At 40.4% G+C, this 25055-nt stretch overlaps 1 protein-coding gene across 1 annotated transcript in view; it reads left to right on the forward strand.

Annotated features, from left to right (window-relative positions):
- Positions 1-341: 341 nt before the first annotated feature.
- HEPHL1 (hephaestin like 1) overlaps positions 342-25055 on the forward strand; it is a 36893-nt gene continuing 12179 nt past the window's right edge. The window contains exons 1-12 of the mRNA XM_058185811.1: positions 342-603; positions 1651-1895; positions 3330-3542; positions 7938-8117; positions 9948-10202; positions 12334-12499; positions 13909-14048; positions 15155-15286; positions 16739-16950; positions 19004-19154; positions 20900-21112; positions 23105-23318. Of these exons, the coding sequence (XP_058041794.1) occupies positions 434-603; positions 1651-1895; positions 3330-3542; positions 7938-8117; positions 9948-10202; positions 12334-12499; positions 13909-14048; positions 15155-15286; positions 16739-16950; positions 19004-19154; positions 20900-21112; positions 23105-23318 (2291 nt within the window). The 5' untranslated portion in view covers positions 342-433. The remainder of the gene's footprint in view (positions 604-1650; positions 1896-3329; positions 3543-7937; positions 8118-9947; positions 10203-12333; positions 12500-13908; positions 14049-15154; positions 15287-16738; positions 16951-19003; positions 19155-20899; positions 21113-23104; positions 23319-25055) is intronic.

Consider the following 25055-nt stretch of genomic DNA (forward strand, 5'->3'; position numbering starts at 1 on the left):
TTAAAAAAATTGGATGCCAGAAAACGTTCATACAAAAGTGATTATTTACATCTGCTTACATTTATTAAGTTGTTGCTGCTTATGAAACAGAAAAGACAGTTCATAATCAAACTTTATAGCTCCAGGGACTGTATTTTGTTGGAAAAAATAAAGAGAAGCTTGAAAAAAGGGGAAAATCTGAAAGAGGCTGATAAGGGTAATACAGTAGAAGAATTCTTATGTTTATAGCTTTGCTTGGCAAGAAGCCCATCTTCAAAGCAAGCCCACACCACACCAGCCTTCCCTCTGTTTGCTTAAGTTTTCTGCCTTTTATCAACCCTAAATTGATGATGGGAGGGGCATCATATTACATGTTGCTTGACTAGCTGGAAATTTTATAAGCAGGAGAGGTGAGGATTCTTCTGCTACCACCCGCTTGAATCGCAGCCACAACATGCCTTCTGTAAATCTCCTCGCTTGCATTTTAATCTATATAATCCTGCCGTTTTTAATCTTAGTCCAAGCTGCTACCAGAATCTACTATATTGGAGCAGTGGAAGAATATTGGGATTATGCACCCACTGGGAAGAATCAGATCACGGGACAAAAGCTCACAGAAGATAAGTAAGTCAAATCCGGATTTCTTGTTGCACGGCAAAGATTTAGTTTGAAATTATTTCATCCCTTTGGGCAAATTGTGTTTGCCACACAGAGATGCAGATGCTAGCTTCAAAATTGTTGGCTTTTTCTCATTTCAAAAGTGCATCCAGGCAATTTTGACAGCAGCCTTAATATTCATCTTGAGATTGTTTTGATGTGTGTGTGTGTGTTTGTGTGTAAAGAGCACAGAGAAGAGCAACAAATATGATTAAGGGACTGGAGGCTAAAACATATAAAGAACGGTTGCTGGAATTGCACATGTCTAGTTTAATGAAAAAAAGGACTAGGGGTGATATGATAGCAGCATTCCAATATTTGTGAGGCTGCCCAAAGAAAAAGGGGGTCAAACTATTTTCCAAAGCACCTGAAGGCAGGGCAAGAAGCAATGGATGGAAATGGATGGCCGCGGTGTGGCTCAGGCTGTAAGAAGCCTGTTATTAAAACACAGCTGCCTGCAATTACTGCAGGTTCTAGTCCCACCAGGTCCAAGGTTGACTCAGCCTTCCATCCTTTATAAGGTAGGTAAAATGAGGACCCAGATTGTTGGGGGGGCAATAAGTTGACTTTGTAAATATACAAATAGAATGAGACTATTGCCTTACACACTGTAAGCCGCCCTGAGTCTTTGGAGAAGGGCGGGATATAAATGTAAATAAAAAATTTAAATTAAAAAAAAAAAACTAGTTAAGGAGAGAAGCAATCTAGAACTAAGGAGAAATTTCCTGACAGAACAATTAATTAGTGGAACAACTTGCCTCCAGAAGTTGTGAATACTCTTTAACACTGGAAGTTTGAAATTTGAAAGGTGATCGCATGATAAATATGAGTCAGTTGTACAGCGTCTGAATTTTGGTCATGTGACCATGGCCAAGCTGCAACAATTGTAAGTGTGAAAAACTGTTATAAGTCACTTTTTTCAGTGCCATTGTAACTTTGAACAGTCATTAAATGAACTGTTGTAAGTCAAGGTCTACCTTGGCTGGAAATGGGTTTTCCCACTTTTCGTTGTAGGAATGCAAATATTTCCATGGTAAGAGGACCTAACAGGATTGGAAAAGTCTATAAGAAGGCAATTTTCAGACAGTTCACAGATGATTCCTACTCTCAGGAGATTGCCAAACCATCTTGGCTGGGTCTTCTTGGTCCGGTGCTGAAGGCTGAAGAAAACGACACCTTTATTATTCATTTTAAAAACTTTGCTTCCCGGCCATATTCTGTACATCCGCATGGAGTCTTCTACAAGAAGAACACAGAAGGTAAAAGAAATAACTTCTTTTCCGTCTTCCTGTTTTAGACGTTATTCTCCAATAATACTGTTAGTGTGACTCTGGTGATTGGAACAGTGTGCTGGAACTAGGCCTGAAATGATCTGGGTTCAAGGCTATCCTTCACACCTCAGTTAATCTGCTGAGATATATAAAAATATTCCTTGATGTATTGGGTTGTATTCTGGATCAGTCCCATGCTCTGATTCTCCCAATGACTACCCAGGTAATTCCAAGGAGTTCATAAAAAAAAACACCCTATCATTCAGCAAACAGAATGATGTTGCAATGTCAAATGGTCATTTGATAATCATTTGTGACCTGCACTGCCAGCTTCTGGCAAGCAAAGTCAATGAGAAAGCCAGCAAGAGGTCACAAATGACAATTGTATGGCTGCAGGAAAACAGACTGCACAGGATTTGCCTAACAACAGCAGTTGTGACTTTTAGAACAACTGTTGTAAGTTGATGCAGTCACGTGACATCTTATTTTATAATTGTGTTGCTTAGCAACCACATTCTGGTCCCAATTACCATCAATAAGCAGGCACTACCTGTATTTCAGGAAGTTTTTTTTCTTCCTTTCACATGTGGGAAGAAATATCCATCTGGTTCAGTTCCAAGCTGGGAGAAAGACACTGGAAACATGGAGGCTGATTGGAAAGATGGTTTAATGATGAACAGAACCACCAAGCACATGGTTCCGGTGCAACTGACTGACCACATGAAGTTGAGAGTGGAGGGGGGGGTGTTATACCTTCTCTTGGGCTTTGCACTTGAGCTTCCTGTTCCTGTGCAAGAACATGTATTCTATTGGCTGTTGTCAAACTCACCGGGCGGCATATGGGGTTATGTAGGTGTCATAGCTGGCTCTATAGGCAAAGTACAAATCCTAGGAGTTTGTCTGAACTCTCAGGTTTGGTTGAAGTGTGGGCTGCTCTGAGATAATGCAGTGAAATACCCTTAGAAGAGTGTGCAATGTAGTGAGCTCTGTGTCTTCTGCTAAATGGTAGTGGTTAATCCTATTATGTCCTGAAGGGTCATGTCCTGTTCTTAATCCCATTTCCCTGGAGTTGAAGGTATTTTGTTTTGTAGACAGGCTGGCCTAGTCTTTCTTAATGGGCAAAAAATATCTGTGGGAGTGGGGGAGGGCTATTAAGAGCGAGTTTGCTTTCTGCCTCCAAAAAAAACATGTTTCTCCATTTCTCATCCAGGGAAATATAATATTTTGCCTTTTTTAATGCTCCTCAAAATATTTCATTCTTCTAGGAGGGGGCGTGCTGACTTTCACACACCTCTCTCTTTTTTAAATGGCATAAGAATCCAAGAGCCCCTTGGAATTTTGGAAACAGGAAAAAAAATACTGTGACAGGGTTAAAAGAAAATATTATGGATTCAGACAGTCTTCTTTCCTTCTCTGTTTCAGGGGCTCTTTATCCGGATGGAACAAGTGGAAAAAGCAAAGAAGATGACTTTGTTCTCCCTGGGACCAATTACACATACACGTGGCCCGTTACAAATGATTTTGCACCTACTCCAGCTGATCCACCATGCCTGACCTGGATTTACCATTCACACATTAACACCCCAAAAGATATCAGCAGTGGATTAATTGGACCGTTGCTGGTTTGTAAGAAAGGTACGGAATTTAAAATATAGTATTTGGTAATGAAGAATTGGTTACTGAGGTCCTAAGCGGCTTAGTATCAAAATGTGCCAATGAAGACTCAATCATCCAGGCCAAAAGTATTTAAAAAACTTAAATCATGGCAACTGGACCAAAAGTTCTCCTAGTATCAAAATACCTAACACAAATACCTTAAACAGCCAATGAGATCTTTTAAAGAATTATGCTTCCATGACACATTGATCTAAACTGGTTAATCCACTGAAGCTCTATATGATATGAAAACTCAACTAGTTCTGTTATTTTAAAGTGCCAGACCGGTGTAGTTGTGAAAGTGTTGGTTTAGAAACCAGGAGTTAGTGAGTTCTAGCCCTTCCTTAGGCATGAAAATCAGCACTCTCCATCAGCCTAACCTATATTGCAGTATTGTTCAGGAAAATAAAAGATATATTGTAAACCTAATCTGCGTAGCTTCTTCTCCGGTAATATTACACTACTAACCAGAGCATACAAAACATTTGCTAGACCAATTCTCGAATACAGCTCATCTGTTTGGAACCCGCACTGCATATCGGACATTAATACAATTGAGTGTGTCCAGAAATATTTCACGAGAAGAGTCCTCCACTCCTCTGCTCACAACGGAATACCTTATGCCACCAGACTTCAAATTCTGGGCTTAGAACTGTGCCACCTTTGGTATGACCTAAGCATAACTCATAAAATTATCTGCTACCTACCTCTCAATGACTATTTCAGCTTCAACCACAATAATACGTGAGCTTACAATAGATACAAACTTAAAGTGAACCACTCCAAACTCAATTGCAGAAAATACAACTTCAGCAACAGAGTGGTCAATGCCTGGAATGCACTACCTGACCCTGTGGTTTCATCCCAAAAGCCTCAAAACTTTAACCTAAGACTGTCTACTGTTGACCTCACCCCATTCCTAAGCGGTTTGTAAGGGGCGTGCATAAGAGCACCAGTGTGTCTACCGTCCTTGTCTTAATGTTCCCTTTAATTGTATTCACTTTATATATTCAGTTCATGCTTATGCTTATATATATTATCTAATACCTACTTGACAAATAAATTGATGCATCAGGTATTATTCACCACCTTGAGTTAAAATAATAATAATAGAAACTACTTTGATTATTCTTAGGTCCTTGGTTAGGACTTGAATTATTAAATTTCTACCAGTCTTAGACTGTGTATCTAACTATAAATTATTCACTAATACTAATACTAATACTAATACTAATACTAATAATAATGTAATGAAAATAAATAAGAAAACTTGGACCGGAAAACGTGCAAACTTTTGAATATGTACCATGCTTTTACATCCACGAAGTGACATCAACAGGTTGTACCTGCCAAGAAAAATAGGGGGCAGAGGTCTATTGCAAATCCATCAAACTCAAGAAGAAGAAAAAAGAAGTTTGAATGATTAGGTGAACCAAAGTACAGAACAATTGCTGCAGGCTGTGAAAACAGAGAACATTATAAAAACAACAGAAACAAAGGCAGACTATAAACAAGTGGATGACAGATTAAATAGATGGAGAACCAAAGCCTTGCATGGACAGCACTTGAAAAACATTGAAAGAAAATGTGATGACAGCTTTACATGGGCATGGCTTAAGATGGAAACCATCAAGAAAGAAATGGAACGTTTAATACTCGCTGCTCAAGAACAAGCACTACAAACTAATGCCATGAAAGCAAAGATACAAAAATCCACTGACAATCCAAACTGCTGACTTTGCAAGAGCAAAGTCGAAACTGTTTCATATTTAATATGTGAATGCAGCAAAATCGCACAAACTGATTACAAAGCTAGACACAACCGAGTTGCTAAATTAATCCACTGGTCATTATGTAAAAAATATGACTTGCCTGTATCCAAAAAATCATGGGAACATAAAGTGGAAAAAGTTATAGAAAATGAGAAGGTGAAGATTTTGTGGAACTTTCAAATACAGATGGATCGTCACTTGGAACACAACACGCCAGATATCACAGTTGTCGAAAACTGAAACGTACAATTTATTGACATCGCGATACCAGGAGTTGCCAGAGTTGAAGAAAAAGAACTGGAAAATATCATGTGATCGGGGCACTTGGTACCATGTCCAAGAATTTTATAAGATACATCAAAAAATTGCAGCTTCCTGCAATAACACCAGCAGAACTGCAAAAAACTGTGCTACTTGGAACATCGTATATCTTAAGAAGGTACTTGGTTGATACCTAGGACACTGGCAGCAACCTGTATCAACCATTAGCACCAGTCAATGGTATTGTGATGGATTTTTGGATGTTCAGTTGACTGAGTTTCATGTTTAATGAATAAAGTAAATAATAATAATAATATTGCATGGCTTTTGACTCAATATCTGACTAACTTACTTCCAATTATAACTAAACAGCTAAATGACGTATTTGTAAAGGAGACTGGTTAATGACTGGCAAAACTTATCTGATTCAAAAAGTTCCAGGAAAACGGGACAATGCTAGGCTGAAAACATGCTTTCCTAAAATGTTTAAATTATTCACAGGCATAATACCAGACCACATCCAAACTTACTTAGAAGAAAGCAACATCTTTCTAATACAATAGAAAGCAAATAAAAAGAAAAGCCAAGTAATAAAAAGATCCACTGCTGATTGATAAAATGGGTTTGGAGAACTGCAAAAGGCAGAAACCAATTTACACATGGTCTGAACTGATTATAAAAAGATGCTTGATTCATCATCACATAGTTGGGTCATCAAATGTTTGTAAACAAGTGATATCAGTAAATCTTTAGAATGTTTATTGAAAAAACAACCAAGCAACTTGCCTGCAACTTGCCTGCAGAAGTTGTGAATGCTCCAACACTGGAAAATTTTAAGAAAATGTTGGATAGCCATTTGTCTGAAATGGTGTAGGGTTTCCTGCCTGGGCAGGGGGTTGGACTAGAAGACCTCCAAGGTCCTTTCCAACTCTGTTGTTATGTTATGTTATGTTTCATGAACTGGCTGACTGAGAATCTCCATTGACAATGAAGCAATGGAAGACAGAATTGGTGGTTTGAAATGAAAAAAATGGGCTTGTCAATATTAGAAACAGTAACTTCCAAGCTGACTCATTATTATCCTTATTATTTGTCTTTGCTATGATCCTACTTTCAGTGATTTTGGAAATTTTGGCATTCAGAAAGTAAAATTAATATCTGGTTCACCTGAAATGGTCCAAACTAATCCCACCTCTGAAAGTCATCAAAATATTCAATAGAACATCTTTAAATGGTCATGTACCAGAAACAAAAAATTGGTGAGAACAGAGAATTGAAAAAGTACAGTAGTTAAAAATGAGCAGGTTAAAATATAATAGGATTTCTTAATACAACCTGTATGTATACAAAATACGTATATAAGTCTTGGCTTATAACATAGCAGATGTAAATCTGTTTGAAAAGAAAAAAGTATGGATAATATGGCAATACCAGCAATAGTAGAATAGAAGACAAAGAATTGGAGAAGATCAGAAAGTATGAAATTGAAAACTGAAGTTGAAAGATTATAGCATAAACCTTGTGCTTATTGCTATGGTGATTGCCATACCAAAACACTTGAATGGCCCTTTAAAAATCTGCTCAGTGATGAAATTTTCATTTATAATGATGAAAGGCTACTCTTCTTGGTTACACGCATGTACTAACTATGCCAATACATTGCAAAGGCTTTAGACTCATACAAATATTTTTTTTTGCTAATATTTCAATAGTCAGAATAGCCTGGAATTCACCTTGTGAAAAAGTCTCTTTTTTCAGTGTTTCTGTAACTTCATACAGCCATTAAGCAAACTGTTGTAAATCGAGGACTACTTATAACCCCAAGTATGTAGGCTATGTGTCTTCAGAATCAAATGTCTCTGAATTGATATTGGGAACAAGACATTAAAATAAATGCTCTCTCAAGAATTCCCTGGTTTGTACATAAATATGATGTTGGAAAATGGAAATAAAATAAAAATAAAATTTTAAATAAAAATTATTTTTAAAAAAAAAAGAATTCCCTGGTAAGAATTCAAAAATCTGACCCTTAAATGTATATGAGAATTTGCACATCATAAGGTGCACATTGTTGGAATTATAGTATTGTTAGCTGAAATCTTGCAAGCTCCCATATTTCGACATTGTAAACTGTCTTGCAACCTTGCAAGATTTTGACAATATTTAGTTCTTTTAAAATGATTTTGGGGTGCCCCAGATGCCTGGTATCTCTGTGTTATATTGCTGATTCTTCAGTACATTATTTCTAACTTGGGGTTGGTTTCAGAGTAAAAAATTTCACAGATTTGAACATGTTCCAAATAGATTTCCTTAAGACGATCTTCTCAATTTCTTTTTTAAGGTTTTTTAGACAACACTTCAGCTTCACTGGCAGACAACTTCAAAGGCTTTGCCCTGATGTTCACCAACATAGATGAAAATTTCAGCTGGTACCTGGATGAGAATATAAACACTTTTTGCTTAGATCCTAGTACAGTCGATAAACAGGATGAAGATTTTCTGGTCAGCAATATGATGCTATGTAAGTCGTTGCCATAACTGTTGCCATTGTAAGATGTTCTTTTCACAGCCACGACTAGCGTGGGGTGTGATGTCTAGCTGTTGCAGCTTTTCTTAAGTCAGAAACTTGAAGTGGTAAATTACATTTCAGTAATATTATTAGGGCCTTTATGCTTAGACTGCTTGCAGGCAAAAACTCTGAAAACAGAGTTTACAAGGCTAAATATCTTTCATTTGAAGTTGTGCTTCCCACTTGAATCAAATCCCTCCCGGCCCTATGATTCTATGTCCTGTGTTCAAATGGTGACATTTCAGCATCTTCTCTGGAAAAGAGAGATTATGTAATCTAGAAGAGGAGGATGGATTTCAAGCCTGTGAGATTCCTTTTTATTTTATTAAGACCTCTGTGTTCATCAGCTGGAGCTTCGTGTTATGTCATGCAAACACACAAGCGTGCAAAGAGGACTAAGATATAAAGCATAAGACAACAGCAAACAACCTGAAAGATGGCAGGACAGGTTTCAGAACTGAAGAGAAATTTGATTTCTGATTAGGTTCCATTAATTCAATCACCAGTAAATATTGGCAGGACCAGTTTATGGCCTTAGAATTTTGTTTTGATTAGCCACAAATAAACAGTGGGAATAGCATTTTAGTTTGGAATTCCCTGTTACTCTCCTAAGAATGAGATGGTGCAGAAAGGTGGAATAAAAGAGTTGAGATGGACTTTAGAAGTTCTCTAGTCCAGTCTAACTGTAAGGAAAATTCTCTTTATTTCTAGGTTGGTTCTCTCCCTGACTAGCTTCCATCCACTGCTTCTTGTCCTGTCTTCTGGTGCTTTGAGAATAGGCTAACCCCTCTTCTTTGTAGCAACCCTCAAATGTTGGAATACTGCTATCACCCTTAGTCCTTCTTTTCATTAGACTTTTCAGTAGACATGCCCAATTCCTGCAACTGTTCTTCATATGGTTTAGCCTCTAATCGTTTAATCCTCTTTGTTGCTCTTCTCTGCACTCTTTCTAAAGCAGGCATGTCAATTTCATAGGGGTCACCAATCTTTCGGACTTCAGGGACCCCTAAATTCATAATTTTAAATCCTGTGGACCACTAATATGATTTTTTAAAAAAGAAAAATAGTATTTAGTGCAATATAAAAAATGCAAATAATTTTTCTGTGAACCACCAAAATTTTCTCATGGACCTGAGAAATCTGTCTCTGCCTCCCAGCAATTTTCCTCCTTGCAGTGAACAGCAGCAAACAGCCTGCTTTAGTTTGATTTTCAGCATACCCTGATTAGCACAAGGAAAAAAAATCCGCCTCCCAGCAATTTGCCTCCTTGCAGCAAGCAGCAGAGGCACACATGGCAATAGACAATGGCAATCCCTGCAGCCTGAAACAGCTGAGGATCGGGAGGCCTATCCAACCGACAATCAACTGCTTATCTTAATCAGGCTGTGCTGAAGCTGAAACGGGTTGTTCGCTGTTTGCTGCTAGGAGATAAATTGCTGGGAAGCAGAGGCCAAAGGGTGGGGGCTGCCGGCGGGGCTACATTCGGTGTATAAGACACACCCAAATTTTCACCCTCTTTTAGGGGAGAAAAAAGTATGTCTTATATTCCAAAAAATGCAGTAATTCAGAAGAAACCACATTAGTGGCAATTCATTTCACAGTGGACTTTGGCATTCTCTTGAGATATTTAACCTAACATTGCAAAATGCTGTTGTTATTTTTTTTTAAAACACCAATTGATAGGAACATATTCTCAGGACTTGGTTTGGAGAGCAAATGCTTTGTTGCATTCCCATTTCTCCTAACTTTCGCCGTTTTTTTCTTTGTGTTATACATTCATAGCAATTAATGGATATATGTATGGAAACATCCCTGGCTTAGAAATGTGTGCTGGCGATTTGGTGTCCTGGTACTTGATTGGAATGGGGAGCGATTACGACGTTCACTCAGTGCACTTCTTGGATCATACCCTGATTAACAGAGGATATAGGACAGATGTCATTAGCCTTTTTCCGGCCACCTTCATCACAGCAGAAATGGTTGCACAAAATGTTGGGAAATGGCTTGTGAACTGTGAAGTCGCTCTTCACATGGCAGGTAAACAATTTAACTAGCAGCAGCATGCTAGATATTCAGAAACATGTGCCATGTTCTAAGGCAGGGTGGAAACTTCTCAGTCAGATGTGGCCCAGAATTTGGATTTTAGCAGATTTTAAATTCTTGGCAGACATGAATCTAACCCAGTCTTTCTAAACCTTGGCTACTTAAAGATGTGTGGATTTTCATTCAGTTAGGGAATTCTGGGAGTTGATGTCCACATGTTCTAAAGTTTCCGAGATTGACAGACACTGTTTTGTATCCTAGTCTAACCTCTATTACTAAATGTAGGTTGTCCTTGACTTACGATCATAATTGAGCCCAAAATTTCAGTTGCTAATCAAGAATTTGTTGCGTGAGTCACTTCTGTCAGTGACGTTGTAACTTTGAAAGGTCACTAAATGAATAGTTATAAGTCTAGGACAGGGTTGGCGAACCTATGGCATGTGTGCCGGAAGCAGCATGCAAAACCGTCCTGTGACGAATGCGCGGCCTCGCCGGCTCCTCTTCACATTCCTGTGCTCAAACGCATGCCGGTCAGCTGGCCGTCGCATGCATGATGCCAGCAGACCCTGGAAGAGCGGCGGTCCATTGCGCATGCGCGAGCCAGCACCCAAACTTCTGGGTTGGCATTGCGCGCATGTGCGATGGACGATTGCTCTTCTGGAGTCGCTGGCACCACGCATGTGACGGCCAGCTGACCGGCAGGCGTTTGAGCACAGGAACGCGAAGAGGAGCCAGCAAGGCCACATATTAGTCGCGGGACGGTTTTGCATGACACTTCCGGCATGCAGGCTGGCATGTGAGAACGCCAAAGGTTCGCCAACCCTGGTCTAAGACTACTTGTAAGGCTGAATCATATATAAATGAGTTTGGGTCATTCCATAAAGAATTTTGGGGGGGGGGACATGTTATTTGTGCTAAGAAGATACTGGAGACAAAACCAGTTAAGAAAGTTGTGTCTTGTTGCTCTTTGAGAGGAAAAAAATTCTTGTCATGGTCTCATGGGAGAGCCTTGAATTCTACCGGTAATGGACTTCTTAGTGTAGCTCATCAGCAGGGATAATGGGAGAAGACATGGTGGAAAACCTTTCTGGGTAGAAGTGGGAAGAACCAATTTTGATCCTGCAGAACATACAAGTTAGTCCTCGACTTACAACCACAATTGAGCCCAAAATTTCTGTTGCTAAGTGAGACATTTGTTAAGTGAGTTTTACTCCATTTTACGACCTTCCTTGCCACTGTTGTTAAGTGAATCACTGCAGATGTTAAGTTAGTAACATGGTTGTTAAATAAATCTCGCTTCCTTATTGACTTTGGTTGTCAGAAGTTTGCAAAAGGGGATTTATATGCCCGGGACACTGTAACCGTCACACAGTAAATGTGAGTCAGTTTATTTACAGTAGTGGCCAAAATTGTGGAAATCTTTTAGGAAAAGTGTATTTTTGAGGTTTGATGGCTAATAACACCACTTTTTTGGGGGGGAGTTTCAACATAATCCTATTCCACTGATGGAATGGCCTGGGAATAGCCCAGACCTTCACCCAATTGAAAATCTATGGAGCTGACTAAAGAAACTTGGTAGTCAGAAGCGACCCAGCAATAAAACCCAATTAATAGAAGCAAACATTCAATCTTGGTTTCACATTATAACAGCTGCAGAAATAAAAGGCTTGGTTCACTTCATGGGAAGACGTTGTAAGACCGTAATTCATGCTAAAAGTTACTCAACTAAGTATTAACTGACATGGTGATAATTTTTGTATAACTCGTTTTTTCCACGTGTTTCACTTTTCTTCTTTATACTGTAACTGCTATTCTAATAACAAATCCCCCATAAAAGGTATTGTATTACATTCTTGATTAAATTATCTTTCCATTGATATATAATTTTTTGGTACTACTCCAAAAAAAAGTGGTGTTATTAGCTAGTTTTAGAAAAGACACTTTTCCCAAAATGTTTTCAATGTTTTGGCCACTTCTGTACACTACTGTACAAATTGATTTGAGTATAACTGATATCAGTAACCAACAATGTGCCTTGAATGGACTGGGATAAGCATCTGGAATAAAGACATCTTTTGTGGGATGAAACCAAAAGCGATTAAATTGCTTCTTTTCTGCCCTGCAGATGGTATGTCAGGATTATATAACATCAAATCTTGTGGTCAAAGCATCACTCCATCCTGGAGTGGTCAAAAAAGAAAATATTTTATTGCCGCTGAAAGAATTCTATGGGATTACGGACCTGGTGGTATTAATACATTCACTGGACAACCTTTAAATGCCACTGACAGGTCAGCCTCATGTGTTGTTTTTATTGTGTTAATTTCTTCAATCCCAAACCTTTTTCATTCCTCTTCTATTAATGTGTCCCCCCCCCCATTAACAAAAGTTGCAAACCATTTTATAAGAACCCTGGAACTTTTAAATGAACTTGTTGGTCCCTCATAATTGTGTTGGCAGAACACGGGTAGCTAACAAACTGTGTTTTCATAATGGGAACTCTTTGATTAGGTTTAGCATCAAATGATTTCGGTTTAATATCTCCTGCCAACCCAGAATAAAGCTTCTTTGGTTAGTTTGTGAGTCGGTGAACAAATGTACCAGGTTATTCATGTTTGTGGGAACATAATACATGGATCTTAGCAGTAGCAATAGTGCTTAGACCAGGGGTCAGCAACCTGTGGCTCTGGAGCCGCATGTGGCTCTTTCATCCCTCTGTTGCAGCTCCCTGTTGCCGGTCAGCGCCACAATTTTGAGAGGACCTTCCGGTTGGGGGAGGAAACATGGCGCACCAGGAGGAGACTCTATGGCAAGGGGCGGATTTTCCAGTCAGCTCCACAGATTATAGGGCTTTCAGTTAGGACAGGTAGAGGAAAAAAGATGCTGGACTAGGAGGAGACTCTATGGTGGGGAAACCAGACTTCCGGTCAGCTCCAGAACTGAGCGGGGGGCTTCTGATTAGGAGTTTTGTGGCTCCTGGTGTTTTCTTTTCTGTGGGAAATGGGTTCAAATGGCTCTTTGAGTGTTTAAAGTTGCCGACCCGTGACTTAGACTTATATGCCGCTTCATGGTGCTTTACAGCCCACTCTAAAGGGTTTACAAAGTCAGCATATTGCCCCCAACAATCTCTGGATCCTCATTTTATCGACCACGGAAGGAAGGAAGGTTGAGTCAAGCTCGAGCCAGTCAGGATCAAACTCCTGAGCAAAGTCAACCTGCAATACTGCACTCTAACCACTGTGCCACCACAGCTTTTATAAAATGGGTGAAGTTCCAGATTCAGATCACCAATTGATTTGAATGGAAATTCGTTAAGTGACAATGAACAACGTCCCAAAGGTGTTTTTTCAAGAGGCGACTGGATTTTCTGATTTTTCTTTGAAGACATTTCACTTCTCATCCAAGAAGTTCTGAGCTGAAGAAGCTTCTTGGATGAGAAGCGAAACGTCTTCAACGAAAAACCAGAAAGTCCAATTGCCTCTTGAAAAAAAAGCACCTTTGGGACAACCATGACCTGGATGACTGAGAATCTCCATAGACGTTTTGACAATGAGCAAATTCTTTCCCCCCCCCTTAACTTCTGTCTCTGCTTTGAAGTTTATCATCTGGTCTACTTGAAATGAGTCACCTAAGCAGGTAGATGACTCAGGTTGACCCCAGGGAGCGTTGTAACTGGCATTCGCACTTCATGTTTTCACAGTGACTCAGCTCCTTACTTCAGACAAGGAGATGATCGAATTGGAGGGCGTTACTGGAAAGTCCAATATGTGGCCTACACCGATGGTAGCTTTAGCAGAAGAAAGACGCGACCCGCATCTGAGGCCCATCTTGGCATACTTGGTATGAAGTGGGGAAAACTTTGGTCGTTTTTTTTTTTTTTTTTGTGGCACTGGATTCAGACACATCATTCTGATGACGGCATCTATTAAGAGCAGTTCTAAACCCAGGCAAGCCGTGATGAAACCCTAGCCCTGAGATGGCGAACCTATGGCATGTGTGCTGGAGGTGGCATGCAAAGCCCTCTCTTTGGGCACACGCGCCATCATTAGCATGCCAAAAAATGACCTGGAAAACAGCCCGGAAAATGGCCGGAAAACAGCCTGAAAAATGGCCCCAAAATGGCCTGAAAATAGCATGAAAAACAGCCCAGAAATGCCCCAAAAAACCAGCCTAAAAACAGCTCAAAAACAGCCTGAAAATTGCCTCAAAAATGGCCAAAAACCTGTCAAAGAACAGGCATGCGTGCACTGGCCAGCTGGTCTTTAGGTTTGCAGTACTCCGCCACGAGCACATGGATGCACATGCACGCGGTTTCCAGTTGGGCACTCGGTGCTGAAAAGGTTCACTATCACTGCCCTACTAATGATACTGAAATAATGTCTGCATCAGAACTCTTACTGCCACATGTTACTGCAGATGTGGGCTTCCTAATAGAATTGTGTCGTTAAGATGTCGTTTTCTCTGTGCATGGAACTTTAAACCAAAGACAATCCCATCTCAGTTTTGTGAATGAAAACTAAACTAGATTATGTCTCAAAGGTGCTTTTTCAGAAGGCAGCTGGAATGGTTTTTCCTTGGGGAAGAAGAAGAAGAAGCTTTGCTTCTCATCCAAGAAACTTTTCTCCTCTTCCTCCTCCTCCTCCTATTTTAGTTGTAGCCGAGCCAAATGTGTTCCAAGCAGGGCCCAAAATTAGCCATTGAGATATTGTGCTTCATCAGCAGAGAGAGGGAGAGCTCCCAATGGTGAGAATGCAATTTGATTACATAGAGAAAGGGAGCTTGTAAAGTGATTTCTTAGAAAAAATTGTATCGAGTGGGTGTGACAGTCACAAGGACGAATGGGCGGAGGCTGAAGGAAGTAGGGATATTTTCTGGTGCAGAGATATAAGATGATGCTTTCAACCAACTCTTTTTAAACAATTCATTCCTTCACCTCTAATTTCAAGGCCCGGTTATCAAAGCTGAAGTTGGTGATACCATCTTGGTTACTTTTCTCAATAGAGGAGACAAGGAGCATAGCATGATGCCCCATGGTGTAGCTTTCGATAAGTCATCGGAAGGATTCCCTTATGCTGATGGTAAGTGAGAGTCTTCATCATGTTCTTCATCATCGTCCTCTTTTTAACCACCCCATCATCCCTTGCAGGTGGAGTCTGAGCAACTCAATGTAGCTAATGGAGCTAGGAGAGTGTTTAATGGCCAGATGCCCTTCCTGTCACCAATGTGGAGTTTTGTTCAGCAGTTATATTCTCATTGTGCCCAGAAAGAGAAATATCTGCCTCTTCCTAGGACTGAACTCACAGTCTCCTGTTTGTGAGGCAAGAGCTCTAGGCTACTGCACTGCTCCAAGTGAGTTTATGTTACTTCTGTGTATTTTGTTCTCTACCCAGAAGATTAACAGAATACATAAAACAGGCAGAGGTGGTATTCAGCAGGTTCTGACCAGTTCTGGAGAATCAGTAGCGGAAATTTTGAGTAGTTTGGAGAACCGATAAACACCACCTCTGACTGGCCCCACCTCCATCTATTCTCTGCTTCCCGAGTTCGAGCTGATCGGGAGGAAATGGGGACTTTGTAGTATCCTACCCCTGGAGTGGGGAGGGAATGGGGATTTTACATTATCCTTCCCCTGCCATGCCAACCAAGCCATGCCCACCAAGCCACACCCACAGAACTGGTAGTAAAAAAAATTGAATCCCACCACTGAAAACAGGCACCAATGAACCTGTGGGACAACATTTATTTTTATGAATAGGCATACAGTACAGGTAATTCTGTTTGTTTAATAACCGTTCAAAGTTACAGTGGCCCTGGTAAAAGTAATTCAAGAACATTTTCACACTTACAACAATTTACACTTACAAGCATATGCACCAAGACAAATTCCTTGTGTGTCCAATCACACTTGGCCAATAAAAATTCTATTCTATTCTATTCTATTCTATTCTATTCTATTCTATTCTATTCTATTCTATTCTATTCTATTCTATTCTATTCTAATTGCAGCATTCCAGGGCTGGGTTCTACTTACCTTTACTACCAGTTCGTAGCAGGATCGCGCTGAAGCTTCCTGATGACGTTGGGGTTTGTGGGTGGAGCCTCCCCCCCCGGTTTTACTACTGGTTTGCAAGAACCGATCCGAACCGGTGGGAACCCACTACTGCAGCATCCCCATGATCACATGATTCATATTCAGACATTTGGCAACTGGCTCAATTTTTATGACGGTTGTGGTGTCCCCAGCATCATGTGATCACCGTTTGCGACCTTCTGACAAGCAAAGCCAATGGGGAAGTCACATTCACTTAACAACTGTGTTACTAACTTCATAACTGCGGCGATTCACTGAACAATTGTGGCAAGAAAGGTTGTAAAATGGATCAAAACTCACTTAACAACTGTCTCGCTTAGCAACAGAAATGTTGGACTTGATTGTTGTCATAGGTCAAGGGCTACCTGTACTCAGATGATCTTTGGATTTCAATTACAGTTTAATTTCATAGGGATATTTTGACTTCTTTCTTTTTAAGGATTTTCAAAGCCAGGAGCTTTTGTTAAACCTAATGAGACCTTTAAGTATGAGTGGAGAGTTCCTGAAAGCGTTGGACCTACACCCAGTGATCCAGCATGCCTCACATACCTGTATTATTCAGCAGTCGATCCATCGATGGATACTCACTCTGGTCTGATGGGACCGCTTATCATTTGTAAGAAGGATACTCTGAAATCCAATGGAAGCCAGGTACAAAGCTTGATAATATCTTGAATGGTTGACCACCTAGGTCCGTGATGGCAAACCTATGGCACGCGTGCCAGAGTTGGCACACAGAGCCCTCTCTGTGGGCATGTGTGCTGTCACCAGCTGCTCTTCTGGTTTCCGGTGCACGCATGCTTACTGGCCAGCTGATCTTTGGGTTTCCGACGCTCCGGCACACATAAAGACCAGCTGGCTGGCGCGCATGTACATGCCAGAAACCCAAAGACCAGGTGGCATGCGCACATCGGCCAGCTGGTCTTCGGGTTTCCGGGGCTCCAGTGCATGCATGCCAGTGGTGGTATTCAGCCGGTTCTATCCAGTTTGTGCGAACCGGTAGTGGTGGCTGCGTGTGGCTCCACCTACCCACCCGGTCGTAATCACATCCCATTTATTCACATTTTTGACACTCTGCGTATGCGTGGAAGGCCCTGCTCATGCAAGGTGGTGGTGAGCACGGTAGTACCCACTCACATTTGTGAACCGATAGCAAAGGTAAGTGAATACCATCCCTGACGCATGCGCGTTCCAATTTGGGCACTCAGTGCCGAAAAGGTTCACAAATCACTGACCTAGGTGGAATGAAAGGATGGTTGTTGCACACATCCAAATGCAAAGTAACAACTCGACAATATAAGAGTTACCTTGCTGGGTCAGAAGACATCAAAGCTAGAAAGAGTTTGCATCCACTGTAATGGTCAGTTTAAGTCCCCAGGAAGGAAGACAACGTATATAGCCTAAGTTTTGATGTTTAGTTACAGCAAATTTGGTCACAATTACCAAAAGTGTTACAAGAGTTGTCATTAATTATATCTAATAACTTCCTCAAGTCAAGCATCTTCCAGTTAAGTGGACTTCAACTCCCAGAATTCATAGCAACAGCTCTGATGGTCAGAAAAGTAGTGGGAATTGAAGTCCACACACATCTGAAGAACAGCTTGCAAGGAGGTAAAAGAAGACTAGTATTTTCAGGATCAGTAAATAAACTTCAGGGGTAGTAATTAAACTAGTAAAAATACATTTTAAAAAATGCAACCTGACCTATCCTGAATTGCATAAATAACCAACTCAAAAGAAGACCATGAAAATGATTAAATTTCAGGACTTTCTTGAAAAGTTGGTAGCAGGGGTAAAATGCTACCGATTCAGGCCAGTTCACTGGAACCGGGAGTAAAAAATGCTACCGATTCACTGAACTGGTAGTTAAAAAATGCTTAAAAAGTAGGGGGGAAAAGTTCCAAAGATCAGCTGAGCGATGCGCGACTGTTGGAACTTTTTTTTTTACTTTTTAAAGCATTTTTAACTACTGGTTCTCCTTGAACCAGTGGTGACTGGCGGAGGATTTCACCTCTGGCTGGTAGTGATAAAGCTTAGTATGTCAGCGTTCCAAGATAGCCTCACCCAAGTTTGCTTCAGGGTTGGCATAGTGAGCTTTAGACCAGAGGTCTCCAACCATGGCAACTTTAAGCCTGGAAGACTTCAACTCCCAGAATTCCCCAGCCAGCTTTGCTTCTTTGCTTTGCACACTTCCGAACCGGTAGGGAAGTAAGTAGATTTCAATCCTGGGGGAAGTTGAATTCAATTAAAGACCATGTGATTTGTTTAACAACTGCAGTGATTCACTTAACCATGGCAAAAAGGCGATTAAATTGAGCACGATTCACTTAACATCTGCCTTGTTTGGAAATGGAAATTCTAGTTCCCATTGTGTTCATAAGTTGAGGACTACCAACATTATGAACAGCAGGAGAAAAGTGCGCACTTTGGTTGAGAAAAGGCTGTGCACCATTGGCTTACGTGTACTTGTAGTAAGTCTGCATTAACTGACGTATGGCAGAAGAGACAGGCAGCTTCAATGATAAGTTACTTTAATTTTCTTTTTTTTAAAAAATCCTTATCTTAGATAGTAGCTAAAATGCCCTATCTGTATGTAAAAAGGAAATAATCAGGAAGCTGACTGAAATTTCTTTCTGGTTTTCTATTTAAGCTGCAGACTGAACATTTACAGTTTTAATGAACAACATTTATGTTTTGGCTACAGAAAGGAGTAGACCAAGAATTCTATCTGCTCTTCATTATCTTTAATGAGAATCGGAGTTTTTACTTTGACCTAAACATCGAGGCTTTCACTGGCGATCCCTGGACGGTTGATAAGAATGATATGGATTTTCAGGAATCCAACAGAATGCATGGTATGAAAAATATACATTTGGGAAGTTAGCCAAGGGAGGTTTTCAAGAGGATGAAAAAATATAGGGTAGAATTATAACAGTAACAGAGTTGGAAGGGTCCTTGGAGGTCATCTAGTCCAACCCCCTGCTCACTCAGGAGACCTATACTAGGGATTCGAACAGCCGAACTGCTGACCTTTCTGATCGACAAGCTCAGCATCTTAGCCAATGAGCCACCTAGCCAGGCATTAGAGGTTAGAGATTTAGAATTAGAGGTTGTGAAATAAGCACAGGCCTCAAAAGTGAGTTTCACATATTTTTATCACTGGTTTGCCCTGTGTGCGCACGCTCGCTTTATGTGCGTGCCTTCTGCGCATGCACTTTGCTTGCATGCGCACCTTCCGCACATGTTCCCAGCCTCGAAAACGTGGCTAAACAGGACGGATAGTGCCAAGGTGGGCTGGCTGGCCCACCCATGGTCACCGTTACCGGTTCGCCTGAACCAGTTTGAACCAGCTGAATACCACCACTGATAGGACTGTATAGGAATTTATGCTACTGTTTGCCATCCATCCTGAGGGGAATAAAGTAATTTTCTCCATAAGAATGCCATGAATTGAAAAGTGGGTAGAATACTTATTTCCTTCTCCTAACCATGGAAGGTAGCCAAAATGCTGTTCCTTTTTTGTCTCTCTCTCAAAAAGGGGGAGGGACTTGTGGAAGAGCAGCTAAATGATTATGGAATGGGTGGAATAGTGGTTAAGATGTTGGCTTGTCAACCAGAAGGTTGGCAGTTCGAGACCCAGCACCATGTGATGGGATGAGCTCCCGTTCCTTCCCCAGCTCCTGCCAACCTAGCAGTTTGAAAGTATGCAAATGCAAATAGATAAATAGGTACCATTTTGGTGGGAAGGTAACAGTGTTCCGTGTACCTTGGCATATTGTCATCCTAGCCACATGACCACGGAAACATTGTTGGACATTGCTGGTTCACTCAGCTACAAAATGGAGATGATACAACTGTACAGGAGAAAACTTTACCTTTTTTTTAAAAAATGGCAGGTCCAATGAGAATTGGGATAGATTTGAAAATGAAGGAGAATTATTTCTTGGATCTGATGGGACTCAGAGATGATGTCCTTCACACCCCAAGACAGAGAAATCGTGCAGAGCCAGCCAAATTACCTTTTTATATCTATTATGTCTTTCCTCACTAAATTGATTTTTTTGGGGTAAGGAAACAAGTGAAAGAATTGTGAGGAAGGATACAAGTAGATGATTAATTCTGGCCAGCTTCTTCATAAAACCTATCAACCTATAGAACACCTATGAACTCATGACTCTAGGAGCCTTGTCAGGATAAAACATCTTAGGTAAACTATTCTATTATAATAGCTTTATGGCTCCTCGGTTCTTGCCTTACTTTAGTGAAATACTAAAATTATAATTGTATGTGGCAAAAGCTGGCCAACCTTTCGGTAAGATGTGCTCTGCTGATTTAACATCAAACAAGATTGGTGAATATGGTAATATTGGAAAGTTTCAATGTTATTATTATTAAAATAATAATATTTTATGACCCCATAATTTTACCCCTGAAACTGAGCCTCTTTGACAGATGGCTGTTCAGCTTCTCCTTAAAGGCAGTCCATAAAGGGGAACTCATCGTTTCCCTTGAGGGTTGGTTCTGTTGTCAAGTATTCTTAATGTTTTTCTATCATTCAGCCAGAAACTGCCTTCCTGCAGTTTTCTTTTCTTCTTTTCAGCGGTCAATGGCTATCTGTTTGGTACCTTACCTGGACTCGACATGTGCAAGGGTGACCTTGTTTCTTGGCATATGATTGGACTAGGCGGCAGTACAGATGTTCACGGCGTTCATTTCCAAGGAAACACCATCCATTTGGGAGGCACAATAAGGGACAGTCTCCCTTTGATCTCCCATGTTGCCACCACAGCACTGATGCAGCCAGATCAAACAGGTAAATTTTAGAAATGGGCTCTCAGCATCGTCCCTTGACTTGCCACCAAAGCAATCTCTCCCTGTACCAGTTTAACATGATGGCAGGATACGGATTATGCAGACTTCTGAGCAATTAATTTTTTTAATAATTCATCTTACGGATTCCAGTTATCTTTTGACATCTATGAATAGAATAGAATAGAATAGAATAGAATAGAATAGAATAGAATAGAATAGAATAGAATAGAATAGAATAGAATAGAATAACAGAGCTAGAAGAGACCCTGGAGGTCTTCTAGTCCAACCCACTGCTGAGGCAGGAAACCCTACACCACTTCAGACAAACGGTTATCCAACATCTTCTTAAAAACTTCCAGTGTTGGAGCGTTCACAATTTCTGGAGGCAAGTTGTTCCACTGATTAATTGTTCTGTCAGGAAATTACTCCTTAGTTCTACGTTGCTTCTCTCCTTGATTAGTTTCCACCCACTGCTTCTTGTCCTGCCTTCAGATGCTTTGGAGAATAGCTTGACTCCCTCTTCTTTGTGGCAGCCCGAGATATTGGAACACTGCTATCATGTCTCCCCTAGTCCTTCTTTTCATTAAACTAGACATACCCAGTTCCTGCAACCTGTCAAGATCTTTGAACATTGGGCGCTATCTAACAAAATGAAATTGTAATGTAAATTCAAATAGACAACTAGTTCCAATTTTGGTTGTAGGTTTGCTTTTATCTGTTTTTCCCAATTAAATCTTTTTCCCCCTCTTTTCCAAAATAAAACATTTTTAAAAAAAATAAAAGACCTATTCATTTTTAGTACAAAACCTGGCCATTTTTTTTATTGAAAAAGTTTTTACAAAAATTTTCACACACACCCTTTTTTCCCCCCTCCCTCCCACTCCATCCCCTCCCCACTCCCTCCAAAACCACCCTCTTTCCTCCCCCCCGCCCCCCCCCGACTTCCCAGAACAAACACAAGGTATAGTTCAAAAGAAAAAACAATCATTCGCTAAATTTTCCCAACACAAATTATAATCCTCCCCTTCTTCTCAAATCCTAACTTCCCCCATACAAATCAAAAATAAATACATCCTAATCATTCAAAAGCAATCTGAAATCTCTTAATCTGATATCTATTTTGCGTATATTCAATCCATTTTTTCCATTCAGTTAGATATTTTTCTTGTGTAATGTCTTTCAAAAAGGCTGAGATTTTAGCCATCTCAGCCAAATTAGCAACTTTCAATATCCATTCTTCTATTGTAGGTAACTCTTTTTTCTTCCAGTATTGTCCTATCAGTAGTCTTGCCGCTGTTATTAAATTTAAAATCAACTTAGTCTCAATTACTGTACAGTCCGTAATAATTCCCAATAAGAAAAATTGCGGTAGGAACTTTATTTTCTTTTTCAAAACATTTTGTATAATCCACCAGATCCTTATCCAAAAAGCCTTAATCTTCTTACAAGTCTACCAAATATGAAAATATGTAGCATCATCACAATTACATCTCCAACATTTCGCTTGCATATCTGGATACATACATGATAATTTCTTAGGGTCTAAGTGCCACCTATAAAACATTTTATAAAAAATTTCCCTTAAGTTCTGTGCTTGCGTAAATTTAACATTTCTAACCCAATTTTTTTCCCCAAGTTTCCAAAAATATTGGTTCTTGAATATTTTGTACCCATTTGATCATACAATCCTTTATTAGATCCCTTTCAGACTCTACTTCTATCAACACATTATACAATCTCTTTATATGCGCCTGAGTTTGATTTATAATTTGTTTTACCAAGTTTTCTTCATTCTGCATGATACCAATTTTCTGGTCTTCTTTCCACCTAGCTTGTAATTGCCCATATTGGAACCAAGTATAGTTTCTCCCTTCTTCTTTTACTTGTTGCAAGGATTTTAATTGCAAATTACCTCTCTCAAAATATAAAAGTTCTTTATAAGTAGCCATTTTTAATGCTTAACCCTTTTTTTCCATAATCAATTTCCTTTCAGGGACTTTCCAAGTGGCTTGTACGACATTTAATCACTTCACTGGTGGGATGAAGCAATGGTATAATGTTAAATCCTGTGGCAAAAGCTCATCTGATGGCAGACACTATGGAACAGTGAGGACCTATTATGTGGCTGCAGAAGAGATAGAATGGGATTATGCCCCTAATAAAACCTGGGCAGAGAAGAAGATGGAAGGAACGAGCAAAAAAGAAAGGTATGGACAGACTAAGTTCTAGTAATAGTTTAACTACCAACTGTGTGAAGAGTTAATCAATGGAACAGCTTGCCTTCTGGAGTTGTGGGTGCTCCATCATTGGAAGTTTTCAAAAATAGACTGGACAACCATTTGACCGGGATAGTATAAGATCTCCTGCCTTGAGCAGGGGGTTGGACTAGAGTAGCAGCCCCCAACCTGTTGGGCATCAGGGACCAATTCCATGGAGAAATTTTTTTTTCCACGGGCTGGAGGGGATGTGGTTTCGCATGCTCCCTGCATCCTGTGGATGGGACTTGGTCTGACCTAGGCTTCCCCAAAAAGCACAAAGCAGAATCCTGGTCCCGACAAAACCCCTTTTATTAAATGAATGTGAATTCCACTCATTCACATTCGGCAAAGGCTTGGCAAACAGCCTTTCAAAGCTGAATTTATGACCACAGACCTTATCTAGCTTGGAAAGCTGCCATGTAAATATTTTCCAAACTCAGTGCTGTGCAAGGAAAGACTTGGCACAGAGTCTCTGATATTCACAGACAGATCTTCACACTCCTGAACCGACCGACCGAATTGTTTCCTGCAAAAACCCACTCCCCTTTTGCTCTTTTATTTCCTATGGGAGAGGCCATTCATCATCCACCTGTGGCTTTATTCCCAAATTGACCCTGATTTCTTAGCTGTTCTTTTCTTCTGGCAGCTCTGCACATGCGTGCACTGGGAACAGGCTCCAGCTGTTCCTCTGCCTCACTGCTGTCTAGCTCCGGAGGCAGCTAATAACTGCTAGACAGCCTTGGCCCCCTCTCTGCCTCCAGTGCAGAGCCCTCATCCAAGCCTTCCCTAGCCTCCACAACGGGCCGATGTTCCTCCCCAACCTCCTCACTGTCTTGACTCAGCTCGGCTGGCAGGCCACAACAGGGCTTCACTTGTTTGCATGGCCCAGTTTCTGGCATGCAATGGACCAATGCTGGTCCATGGACCAGGAATTGGGGACTCCTGGACTAGAAGACCTCCAAAGTTCCTTCCAGCCCTATGATTCTATATTCTATGTTCAATAGAAGAGAATGTTTGTAGCTCACTGATGGTGCTGTCTAGTTGGGTAATGAAGCATCTGTAAGAAAACAGCCAAGCTCAGAAAGCACCAAGAACTTCTCAGGTTATGTTCTGCATCCAGGTCAGAAGGCATGGCTTCCTGATCTGATTCCCTACCACTTGTCTCTTTAGAAATTCAACTGAGCATGTTGAAGCACTTTCAAAACAGGTCAGTATAAACCAGCTTGAGACATCTGCGAAAGAAGCTTTGCATTGAAAACAGGATTTATAACCTTATAGCTGATTTTACTAAAATCTTGACCCCAATCCATTTAATCATAACTAATCCCCAGTAAAAGCTAAGGTCAAAATATAGTTGTTGATTGACATACCCATTTCTTTTAAGAGATTTTGATGTCAAAGCTATGGATATTTGCTAGGAAGTAAAGTTGTCTGTATTCAGAAAGAGTACAGGTAGTCCTTGACTTATGACCACAATTGAGCCCAAAATTTCTGTTGCCAAGTGAAACATTTGTTGTGAATTTTGCCCCATTTTACGTCCTTTTGTGCAGGACAGTTGTTAAGTAAATCGTTGCAATTGTTATGTAAGTCAAACAGTTGTTAACTGAATCAGGCTTTCCCATTGATTTTGCTCATCAGGTTGCAAAAGCTGATCACGTGATTCTGGGACACTACAACCGGCATAAA

The sequence above is a fragment of the Ahaetulla prasina genome, chromosome 5 (genome assembly GCF_028640845.1).
Source record: "Ahaetulla prasina isolate Xishuangbanna chromosome 5, ASM2864084v1, whole genome shotgun sequence".
NCBI lineage: Eukaryota > Metazoa > Chordata > Lepidosauria > Squamata > Colubridae > Ahaetulla > Ahaetulla prasina.